A 12,607-nucleotide genomic window follows, 5' to 3' on the forward strand; every position below is an offset into this window, starting at 1 on the left:
ATACAGCTCAATCCTTATAATGACGTCAGTCGACATACATGACGTCAGTCGGCACACAAACATGACGTCACTCGACACACACACAGACAACTTATTTTTATATATATAGATATCCCGGTCGTCATTTGTGTCCAGATGTCCCGGTCTGTAATTTCGTCAGTCAACAAACATAACGTCAGTCGACACACAAACATGACGTCACTCGACAGACACACAGACAACTTATTTTTATATATATAGATATATTAAATAAAAACAAGAGCTAAGAGCTCATGTGCCACTTGTGACGAGGCGAGAAGAGCTAAGAGCCAAGAGATCATATGGTATGAGCTCTAACAAAATTCTATGAATCAATAGATTGATTTAAAAAGGAAAATAAGAGGCTTAATGCCGGTCAAGATTTAAAATAAGAGCTCTGAGTCACAAAGTCCTTCTAAATATCAAAATTCATTAAGATCCAATCACCCACTCGTAAGTTATAAATCCCTAATTTTTTCTAATTTTTCCTCTCCCTTTTGCCCCCCAGATGGTCGAATCTGGGAAAACGACTTTATCAAGTCAAATTGTGCAGCTCCTTGACACGCCTACCAATTTTCATCGCCCTAGCACGTCCAGAAGCACCGAACTCGCCAAATCACTGAACCCCTCCCCCCAACTCCCCCAAAGAGAGAGAATCCAGTACGATTCTGTCAATCACGTATCAAGGACATTTGTTTATTCTATCCACCAAGCTTCATCCCGATTCCTCCACTCCAAGTGTTTTTCCATGATTTCCCCCTCCAACTCCTCCCAATGTCAAAAGATCTGGTCGGGATTTGAAATACGAGCTCTGAGACATGAATTCCTTCTAAAAATCAAATTTCATTACGATCCGATCATCTAATCGTAAGATAAAAATACCCCAATTTTCATGTTTTCCAAGAATTCCGGTTTCCCCCTCCAACTCCCCCGAATGTCACAGGATCTGGTCGGAATTTGAAATTACAACTTTAAAGCACAAGATCCTTCTAAATATCAAATTTCATTAAGATGAAAGGTCACCCTTTCGTAAGTTGCAAATACCTAAATTTTCAAAATTACCCCCCCCCCCAATTCCACCAAAGAGAGCAGATCCGGTACGGTAATGTCAGTCACGTATCTTAGACAGTTTTATATTCTTCCCATCTAGTTTCAACGTGATCTCACCGCTTTAAGTATTTTCTAAGATTTCCGGTCCCCCCAACTGCCCCACCAATTACGCTTGATCCGGTTGAGATTTAAAATAGGATATCTGAGTTACGAGGTCCTTCTAAATATGAAGTTTCATGAAGATCCGATCACTCCTTCGTAAGTTAAAAATACGTCATTTTTTTCTTATTTTTCAGAATTACCCCCCCCCCCCCCCAATTGAGCGGATCCGTTCCAATTATGTAAATCACATATGCAAGACTTCTGCTTATTTTTCTAACCAAGTTTCATCCCAATCCCTCCAATCTAAGCGTTTTCCATCATTTTAGGTTTCCCCACCCCAAACTCCCCCCAATGTCACCAGATCCGATCAGGGTTTAAAATAAGAGCTTTGAGACACGATATCCTTGTAAATATAAAATTTCATGGAGATCCAATCACCCGTTCGTATATTAAAAACACCACATTTTTTCTAATTTTTCAGAATTAACCCCCCCCCCCAACTACCCCAAAGAGAGCGGATCCTTTCTGGTTATGTCAATCATGTATCTAGGACTCGTGTTTTTTCCCCCACCCAGTTTCATCCCGATCCCTCCACTCTAAGTGTTTTCTAAGTTTTAGGTTTCCCCCTCCCATCTTCCCCCAATGTCACCAGATCCGGTCGGGTTTAAAATAAGAGCTCTGAGCCACGATATCCTTCTAAATACCAAATTTCATTGAGATCCGATCACCCGTTCGTAAGTTAAAAATACCTCTTTTTCTAATTTTTCAGAAATACCCCCCCCCCCCTCAACTACCCCAAAGAGAGCGGATCCGTTCCGTTAATGTCAATCATCTATCTAGGACTTGTGTTTATTTTCCCCAACATGTTTCATCCCGATCCCTCCACTCTAAGTGTTTTCCAAGTTTTAGGTTTCCCCCTCCCAACTCCCCGCCCCCGTCACCAGATCCGGTCGGGATTTAAAATAAGAGCTGTAAGACACGATATCCTTCTAAACATCAAATTTCATTGATATCCGATCATCCGTTCGTAAGTTGAAAATGCCTCATTTTTTCTAATTTTTAAGAATTACTCCCCCCCCCCAACTACACCAAAGAGAGCGAATCAGTTCCGATTATGGCAATCATGTATCTGGGACTTGCGCTTAGTTTTCCCATCAAGTTTCATCCCGATCCCTCCACTCTAAGTGTTTTCCAAGATTTTAGGTTCCCCCCTCCAACTCCCCCCAATGTCATCACATCCGGTCGGGATTTAAAATAAGAGCTTTGAGACACAATATCATTCCAAACATCAAATTTCATTAAGATCCAATCACCTGCTCATAAGTTAAAAATACTTCATTTTTTATATTTTTTCCGAATTAACCGGCCCCCCACTTCCCCCCCCCCCCAGATGGTCAAATCGGGAAAACGACTATTTCTAATTTAATCTGGTCCGGTCCCTGATACGCTTGCCAAATTTCATCGTCCTAGCTTACCTGGAAGTTCCTAAAGTAGCAAAACCGGGACTTTAGGTTTCCCCCCTCCAGCTCCCCCCAATGTCATCAGATCCGGTCGGGATTTAAAATAAGAGCTCTGAGACACAATATCATTCCAAACATCAAATTTCATTAAGATCCAATCACCCGCTCATAAGTTAAAAATACTTCATTTTTTCTATTTTTCCGAATTAACCGGCCCCCCACTCCCCCCCCCCAGATGGTCAAATCGGGAAAAAACGACTATTTCTAATTTAATCTGGTCCGGTCCCTGATAGGCTTGCCAAATTTCATCGTCCTAGCTTACCTGGAAGTGCCTAAAGTAGCAAAACCGGGACTTTAGGTTTCCCCCTCCAACTCCCCCCAATGTCATCAAATCCGGTCGGGATTTAAAATAAGAGCTCTGAGACACAATATCATTCCAAACATCAAATTTCATGAAGATCCAATCACCCGCTCATAAGTTAAAAATACTTCATTTTTTCTATTTTTTGCGAATTAACCGGCCCCCCTCCCCCCCTCCCAGATGGTCAAATCGGGAAAACGATTATTTCTAATTTAATCTGGTCCGGTCCCTGATACGCTTGCCAAATTTCATCGTCCTAACTTACCTGGAAGTGCCTAAAGTAGCAAAACCGGGACCGACAGATAGACCGACAGACAGACAGACCGAAAGAATTGGCGATTGCTATATGTCACTTGGTTAATACCAAGTGCCATAAAAACAAGTTTTATAAATGGAAGTTAGGAGCAACATTAAAACTTAAAACGAACAGAAATTAATCCGTATATGAAAGGGGATTCTCCTCCTCAAAGCCTCGCTCTTTACGCTAAAGTTTGACTCTTTCTCTTAACTCTATTTTTAAAACAGTAAGAAACTTTAGCGTAAAGAGCGGGGCATTGAGGAGGAGAATCCCCTTTCATATACGGAGTAATTTCTGTTCGTTTTAAGTTTTAATGTTGCTCCTTACTTCCATTTAAAAAAAACTTGTTTTTTTTTATTTAATTTCTGGACGTTTTTGAATTAATGCATGTTTTGATCTTGGCTCTCCGCACATAAATAATTAAAACGAAATTCGTATATTAATTAATTGCAATTAATCGGAAGATTTTGAGAAAAAAGGAGCGAGGGAGGAGGCCTAGTTGCCCTCCAAGTTTTTGATTACTTAAAAAAGCAACTAGAACTTTTAATTTTTTACAAACCTTTTCATAGGTAAAAAATATACGTAACTTACGAATTAACTTACATAACGAACTTCTATATTCGTATGTTTTTATTGCGTATATGAGGGGGGTTCAACCCTCGTCGATATCTCGCTCTTTAAACTAAAGCTTAGATTTTGTCCCAATTCCTTAAGAATGACCTCTGAATCACAAAGGCCGTAGAATAAATAGTTGAAATTACTAAAAATACTTTAGCGTAAAGAGTGAGGTATAACGAAGAGGTAAACCCCTCATATGCGTAATAATTTTTTTTTCGTTTTAAGTTTTAATGCTGCTCCTTACTTTCAGTAGAAAAAACTTTTCATATTTATTTTTTCATTGTTTTTTCAAATAATGCTAGAAAATCCTGCGCCCCCTTCATTGAAATTTTCTTCCCCCATGAGAATTTTCTCCATGGAAATATCCTCCCACGTAACTCCCCCTCAACTCTCCCCCTAAACCAAAAAAATCCCCCTGAAAACGTCTATACACTTCCCAGTAACCATTACTATATGTAAACACAGGTCAAAGTTTGTAACTTGCAGCCCCTCCCACGGGGACTGGGGGGAGTAAGTCGTCCCTAAAGACATAGTTATTAAGTTTTTCGATTATGGTGAATAAAATGCCTATCTCAGAATTTTAATCCGGTGACTTTTGGGAAAATGGGCGTGGGAGGGGGCCTAGGTGCCCTCCAATTTTTTGGTCACTTAAAAAAGGCACTAGAACTTTATATTTCCGTTAGAATGAGCGCTCTCGCGACATTCTAGGACCACTTAGTCGATACGATCACCCCTGGAAAAAAAAAAAAAAAAAAAAAAAAAAACAACTAAACACGCATCCGTGATCTGTCTCCTGGCAAAAAATGCGAAATTCCACATTTTTGTAGATAGGAGCTTGAAACTTCTACAATAAGGTTCTCTGATACGCTGATTCAGATAGTGTAATTTTCGTTAAGATTGTACGACTTTGAGTGGTGTTTCCCCATATTTTCTAAAATGAGGCAAATTTTCTCAGGCTCGTAACTTCTGATGGGTATAAATGATATTAATGAAACTTATACATTTAAAATCAGCATTAAAATGCGATTCTTTTGATGTAACTATTGGTATCAAAATTCCATTTTTTAGAGTTTCGGTTACTATTGAGCCGGTTCGCTCCTTACTAGTTCGTTACCACGAATTGTTTGATATATATATATATATACATATATATATATATATATATATATATATATATATATATATATATATATATATATATATATATATATATATATATATATATATATATATATATATATATATATATATATATATATATATATATATATATATATATATCGGTCAGATCTCTTTTTGGAATATTTTTATGCGGCTTAATTAGGTTTTTTGGGTCTAGTATAAATAGAAGAATTAGCAGTTTGTCTAAATATTAAGAAGTAAATATTAACAAAAAAAATATCACTATCTTTAAAAATTAAATGAACTATTGTTGCACGCTGTCACTAGATAGCTCAATCTGCATTAAGCATAAGTTATTTTTAAGCACCCTTACCTCCCCCTCTTCTCGCCTCCTCTTTTTCTCATTCTTCTTTGCCAGTTCCTCTGCTTTTCGTTGTTCAATCTTAATCATACTCTCTCTAGTGAATGGATTATATGGCGGGATAACCCGAATTTTCGGGGCCGCATTTTCACCATCATCCATTTTGGCAAATTTCCAGATTTCACCGCCAGTTTGACACGGCCTTTTGAAATAAGTCAGTCATGACTCATTCCTCTTCTGTATCCGTTGGGGAACATCCTGAAAATTGAACATATGTTATTGAGGCAAGTAAGACTGCACGGTTTTGTATTAAAGGTACATGTTAAAAAATTGTTAATCTGCATTATAATGATGAGATTAATTTACCCAATACACTGAAAATATTGGCATTAAATAAGTATAACAAATCAAATCCTTTGCATAACTGCATTCTGGATCCCCCCACTAAGACACGTCCTCTTTGGTATGGCATCTTCACAAACAGCAACCACATGGAACGTAACATATTCCTCCCGCAAACCAACTGCTAAACTGCAGGGGTGGACCTAGAGCAAAATATTTGGGGGGAGGCCAATATGACAAGAGCTCCAATAAGCAAAACTTCGGGGGGCCAATGTGAGAAGGGCACCAACAATTGACCAAACAAATTTATTTATAAAAAATAGAGCAAAAATAGAAAAAACAAGGATAGAGGGCGCCAGACAAAAATCTTAGGGGGCTCGGTGTCCCCCTGGCCTCTTTGGATTTGCCAGTGCTTGTCGCGGTTTTTCTATACCCTTTGTTTCCGCCTTTCGGTGGTTGGCTGTTACGTATTGCTGTTACGAATTCAATTTCTTGCCTACGGCAGTGCACTGTTCGTGATGTTCAAAAGAAAATTCAAATGAACTATTCTAAGATAGTTGCTAATCGAGGGAAGTATACAAGAAAGCTCATTCTAACGGAAACTAGAAGTTCTAGTGCTCTGGTGCTCCGACACTCATTTTTTCCCAAAGTCACTCGATCAAAATTTTCAGACAGCTATTTCTTCAGCATTGTCGAAAAATGCAAGAGCTAGGTCTTTGAGGGTGACTTAATCCCCCAAAACCTTCGGGGGAAGGGCTAAAAGTATGAGCTTTGCCAATTGTTTACATAGGAGTATTGGTTATTGGGAAATAAACAGACGTTTTCAGGGGGGATTTTTTTCTGGTGAGAGGTGGGAGGAGGGAGTGACATAAGAGGATCTTTACAGAGGGGAAGGGAGTTTTCCATGAAGAGGGTGCCGGATTTCCCAGCATTATCTAAAAAACGATCAGAAATCAGATAAAAAACAATTTTTTCAACTGAAAGTAAGGAGCATCATTAAAACTTACAGGGAGCAGAAATTATTACGTATGTGAGGGGGTTCCCCCGTCCTCATCAGAGCCTCGCTCTTTAAGCTAACGTTTTTTTAGTACTTTTAAAATATCTACTTATTATAATTAAACAGCCTTTGTGATTTAGGGTCATTCTTAGAGAATTGGAACAAAATTCTAAATTTAGCGTAAAGAGCTAGGGGGCAAACCCCCTAATATACGTAATAATTTCTAGTCGTTTTAAGTTTTAATGTTTCTCCTTACTTTCAGTTGAAAATACCTGTTATGTTTACTTAATTTCATCAAGGAATGATTCCCTACGTGTCCAGCCATTTTCAGAAATGTAAGAACTAGCTACAGTAGCTGGAATGGACACGAAGGGAATTTTAATAAGACAAGAACAGACGGCCTCTTCCTCTTTAATTAAAAGAAGTTAAATTTATTTCTTAATAAAGTTTAAAAAGTGAGGAATGAATTGGAATAATGCTTTCTTAATAAAACTGGCCTTAAATGCAGTAGAGTATTTTCTCCGTGTGAAGGTTGGTAAAGCCGATTATGTGACTATGGCGAAGCGGGCTTATACACTCTGAGTCGAGGCTCAAGGCTCCAGCACCCACTGCCTCCCAGTTCTTTTTCTTAGCCTTTCTGGTGTGTTTGTCAATTATTTGGAAAATTAAGTAAAAAAAACAAGGTTTTCTACTGAAAGTAAGGAGCAGCATTAAAACTTAATACGAACAGAAATTATTACGAATGTGAGGGGGTTCACCCACTAATCAATACCTCGCTCATTACAAATAAAGTTCAAACTTTGTCCCAATTCTCTAAGAATTAAATAAAAAACCATTTTTTTCAACAGAAAACAAGGAGCAATATTAAAACTCAAAAAGAACATAAACTATTACGCATATGAGGGGGGTTACCCCTTCCTCAACACCGCGTTTGTCCCACTAAGGTTTTTTAGCACTTTTAAAAAGTTACTTATTATTCTAATTAGACGACCCTTGTGTTTCAAGACTCGTTTTTAAATAATTGGGACAAAATTTAAACTTTAGCGTAAAAAGCAAGGTGTTGAGGGATGGCCAACCCCCTCATACACATAATAATCAATGTTCGTTTTGAGTTTTAATGTTGCTCCTTACCGGTGGCGTCGGTGAGGGGGAAGAAACTTGCCCCCCCCCCAATAAATTGGTAAAAAATGTAATTTATTAAGCAAGTAGCTTTAAAACTGTCGCTTTTTTAAGTTTTAAAATTGGTCTTTACTTTGAGCACATATTTTCTTTTTTTATTAATCCATACTCGTTTTTAACATAAGGAAAAATGAGAAAATAGGGGTCAATTACGCTTCATAATATATTCCACATTAATACTTTCCCAGATACACTGCCGTTGAAACCTTACTATCAAATAAAAATGGGAGCCTAGTCTCTTTACTCTAAAGTTCTTTACTGTTTTAAAAAGTAGAGTTGAGAGAAATAGTCAAACTTTAGCATAAAGAGCGGGGCGTTGAGGAGGGAAAAGTCCCTGTCATATACGGAGTAATTTATGTTCGTTTTAAATTTTAATATCGCTCCTTACTTTCAGTTTAAAAAACTTGTTTTTCTTTTTATTTAATTAATACCAAAATTGAAAAGTATTCAGCAATTAGGACAGAAATGGTATCATTGAATCATAAAAAGGTAGACATAATAGTGAAATATCCTGAATGAAAAAGATATCATTGAAAAATAAAATAAGACTTAGTGCTTTTTTTTAAAGATATTCCTACTATAACTAGATAGGTCAAGTCGGCGGTAGTTTGGTGATGGAATTTGGTAGAGAGGATTTGCTCCCGGAATTTTTAAATTGTTTTAATTTTTATTTGCAGTATTTAATTGATAATCTGATTCTCTTATTTGTCATTGAAATGCCTAATATGCGTTGATAGTAATAGGTAATATAAAATCCAAATTATGTTATTTGTAATTCAAAGGACTAACAAGCGATGAGAACATCCTACTTTTCGATTCACAGGTAGGACTACCTCTAAACATATAAAACCATGTTGATTTCTTGCTCTTTTCGCTTTTTTTAAATATTTCTTTTAACGAACTCCAAAAAAAGAATTGACGTAAATGTTCTAAGAATAATGACTGAAATTAGTCAATTTTCCCACAACGCCAGTTCTACATTTATCTCTATACATTAGCATGCTGTAGGAAATATCTGCTTAGAGTAGAATAAAGTGAAATTAAACAAAATATGTTTATTTTTCTCACAATTTAAAAATTTTGTCTGCACATATAATCGGCACCAACCCGTTCTCTTTTCCGATTGTGATCGGTTTACCAGAGCTTGGGAGACCAAGCTCTGCTTGGTCTCCAATGATAAATAAATAGTATTTATTGTAAAAAATGATAAATAATATTTCATTAAATCAAGTATATTAAAAGATTGTACAACAAATTAAAATTTACAAAGTCAAAATTCATTCAAATTTACGAGCAAATTAATAGCGCAATACCCGGGGCTATCAGAATAGAGCTTTGTTCAATTATGAGATTGCTCATCCTGTGCTGGGCGTGGGCGTTGGGGGAAATGGAGGGGGAAAATTTATCCCGGACAATTACCCTTAACACCTCCACCTGTAAAATTGAGTCGGTAAAGAGAAAGAAAGACTCATAAAGAAATTTCGTGCAGCAATTCTGGCAAATTTTCCCAGTATACAATTTCCCCTGAAAAGTTCACCCGTTGGAACCTTTCCTCTACATGAAAAATTCTTCCCGTGCAAAATACCCCAGCAGATAATTCTGCCTCCCCTCCCCACCAGAAAAATGTACGCATACTTCCCAATAATAAAGACTATACGGTAAACAATGGCATATTTATAACTTAAAAACTTTCCCAGGGGGCTGTGGGGGGGGTCATTTTATCTCCCAAGATATAACTATTAGGCTTCAACTTTTTCAAAATTTTGATCAGACGATTTTCGGCAAAATGGCGTGGGAGGGGGCCTAGTTACCCCTAATGTTTTTTGGCCACTTAAAAAATGGCACTAGAACTTTTATTTTCTGTTAGAATGAGCCATCTCCCGATGTCCTAGGCCTAATGGGTCTATACAATCACCCCTGGGGAAAACAAACGAACAAACAAACAAAAAACAAATAAACACGCATCCGTGATCTTTCTTCTGACAGAAAATACAAAATTTCACATCTTTGACGATAAGAGCTTGAAACCTCTACAGTAGGATTCTCTAATACGCTGAATCTGATGGTATGATTTTCAGTAAGATTCTCTGACTTTTAGGGGGTGTTTACCCCTTGTTTTGAAAATATGGCAAATTTTCTCAGGCTCGTAACTTCTGATGGGTAAGACTAAACTTCATGAAACTTGTATATTTAAAATCAGCATAATTTTTTTGGATGTATCAATTGGTATCAAGTTATACCAATTTTTATTGGCAATGGTATCACTCCGTTTTTGAGAGTTTTGGTTACTATTAAGCCGGGTCGTTCCTTACTTACAGATCGTTACCACGAAGTTTTTGATATATGTTACGGAGTTCAGTAATTAATCAAGTTTTTTAAAGACAGATTTTTATGAAAAGTAGTTTATTGTAGGTTGCAACTTAAATTTGGAGAATTGGCGAGGTTATACCGTTAAAGGCTGTGAGAGTCCTAATTCGACGAAATCGTATTTGTTCCCGGAATCTCTGTTAAGGTACCAAGGACAGTGAGAATGGCATCTGATTATTTAAAATGGTCAAATGGAAACTTCTACAACCATACGTATCATAGTGAATGAGGAAAACCAGTAATTAACTTTTCAATGAAAGAGAATTATTTACGCAGTTTTTGGCAGTAAAGGGCACCAAATAAAAAAAAAAACTTGGGTGACAAATAGCAAAATAAAAACTATAAACCAATGTTACCAAACAATTTACGAAGGTTTTTTTGAAAGCGTGATTGTTTTTGGAATGTTGATATTTGAATCTTAAGGAAGAAAAGCGTTGGCAAGTTTAACTAATCTTATTTCACTTACTGGTTTTCACAGCTAAACACGGCAACGCTGACAGAAGTGTCAGCGTTGTCAGAAGTCTACTGCCCGAAGAACTTCGTAGTTTTGAGACAATCAAAAAAATCTTAGAAATCACGGTTTTCTGGCAGATATTGACCTAAGATGGGTCTAAGGTGCCAAAAATATATTTTTTTGTTCTTCTTGGTACAATAGAGGTCATTTACAGCACGATTATTCCACTTTATATTGTATATAGATATGTCCATTGGCCAAGCAATTTTTATGGTAACTACAAAAATAGTTTAGAACAAAATGATCTATATTTAGGGTTATGTGCTCATTTTGGTCATTTAATTACATCTTATAGCCCTTTTGTTTTTTTCTGTCAGCTGTAGGATCACCAGTTGTTAGCACCGGTACACCTTCCTCAACACTCCACTCTTTACGCTAAATTTTGACTCTTTGCCACAACTCTACTTTTTAAAACAATAAAAAAAACTTTAGCGTAAAGAGCGGGGAGTTGAGTAGGGGACGGCTTCTTTCAAATAAGGAATTACTTCTGTTCGTTTTAAGTTTCAATGTTACTCCTTATTTTCAGTTCAAAAAACTTATTTTTTTATTTAATCTCAAAGAGAAGGCTGTATGAGAAGTGTGGTTCAATCCCACTTTCTAGGGCTATAATGAGAGAAATGCATAGATGGCCAGGGTACATTCTGCGGGTGAAGGATGAAAGATTGCCAAAGATTGTCCTTTTCCGCTAACTGTCTGCGGCTAAACGAAAGCAGGTTATGCTTGGGTGGGTGGGATGATGTCGTAAGGAAAGATGTAAGGGAACTGGGGACTTAGGGAACTAAGTGGAATCGCTGTGTTGGCCTCAGGTGGCTTGGAGCTATGGTGAGTTTTTAAAAGTAGTAGTAACTGAGTAAAAACTTGTTCCACTTCCTAATGAACACTCACATGCGACTTTGCTACATTTTTTCAATGGAGGTAGTACATGTTAAATTCGTATATTCGTACATATTAAATTCGTATATGATAAATTCGTTCCAGAATTCTAGTCAAACTTCCTTAACTTTTTTTTTTCAGACAGCAGATTATACATAACAAAGCATGACATTAAGATTTTTACTTAAGATTTTTTAGATTAATCCAATTAATAATAATTTCTAGATTAATGTTTCGCTTATGTCTAGGTTATAGTTAAGATTATAAATAAAAATGAAATATATTTTTCAGATTATATAACACTTTTTAACAAGTTCAAAAAATCTTGTGCATAACAGGATATAGTATACTTAACTCTTTCAATAATCGATATCCAGCGACTTTAACCAAAGTGTTCTAAAAAACTGTATCCCTTGATCAAGACAACTTAAACACTATCTCAACACTACATAATTCAATGGTTATTTCCACTATTGTCCCTGTAATTGGAAAGACCACTATCCAGCAATAGGGACTTTTCCCTAAAAAGTTCCCGAAACATGGGACTTCTTCATATCCGTCCTAAAGTCGATATGTTGAAGACAGCAGTAGAACGTATAACAATTGCGCAGGCTTTTTAACTTTGCACCACAAATCTACTGCTCGCTATTGATTCAAACTTAGGAACGTCAGGACTATCCCAGGTCGTTTCAAAACTCAATGAAATTTAAAGGACCATTAAATAGGCTAAATCTTACAGAATCAAGTATTATTAGGTAGGGGTACAGATCTAACAAAGTTAAAGGATTATTTTTTTAGAGAACCTGAGAACTTTAATTCTTTGGATTTGATTCTGAAACATCGAAACAATGATCATTCAAAATTAATGGACTTCATTTTCAAACATGCTTAACCTTGAAGAGAGTCAGTTCAGAAACCTAAAACAAAGTTTAGAAGTTAAAAATG

General features: G+C 36.6%; 1 protein-coding gene across 11 annotated transcripts in view; it reads right to left on the reverse strand.

Moving 5' to 3' along the window:
• LOC136041019 (sodium channel protein para-like) overlaps positions 1 to 12,217 on the reverse strand; it is a 592,014-nt gene extending 579,797 nt beyond the window's left edge. For all 11 annotated transcript variants that reach the window (XM_065725536.1, XM_065725532.1, XM_065725534.1 and 8 more), the window contains exons 1-2: positions 12,018 to 12,217; positions 5,403 to 5,648 (exon numbers count right to left, since the gene is read on the reverse strand). In XM_065725536.1, coding sequence (XP_065581608.1) covers positions 5,403 to 5,552 — 150 coding nt within the window. In that variant the 5' untranslated portion in view covers positions 5,553 to 5,648; positions 12,018 to 12,217. The remainder of the gene's footprint in view (positions 1 to 5,402; positions 5,649 to 12,017) is intronic.
• Positions 12,218 to 12,607: the final 390 nt, after the last annotated feature.

The sequence above is a fragment of the Artemia franciscana genome, chromosome 21 (assembly GCF_032884065.1).
Source record: "Artemia franciscana chromosome 21, ASM3288406v1, whole genome shotgun sequence".
Lineage (NCBI taxonomy): Eukaryota > Metazoa > Arthropoda > Branchiopoda > Anostraca > Artemiidae > Artemia > Artemia franciscana.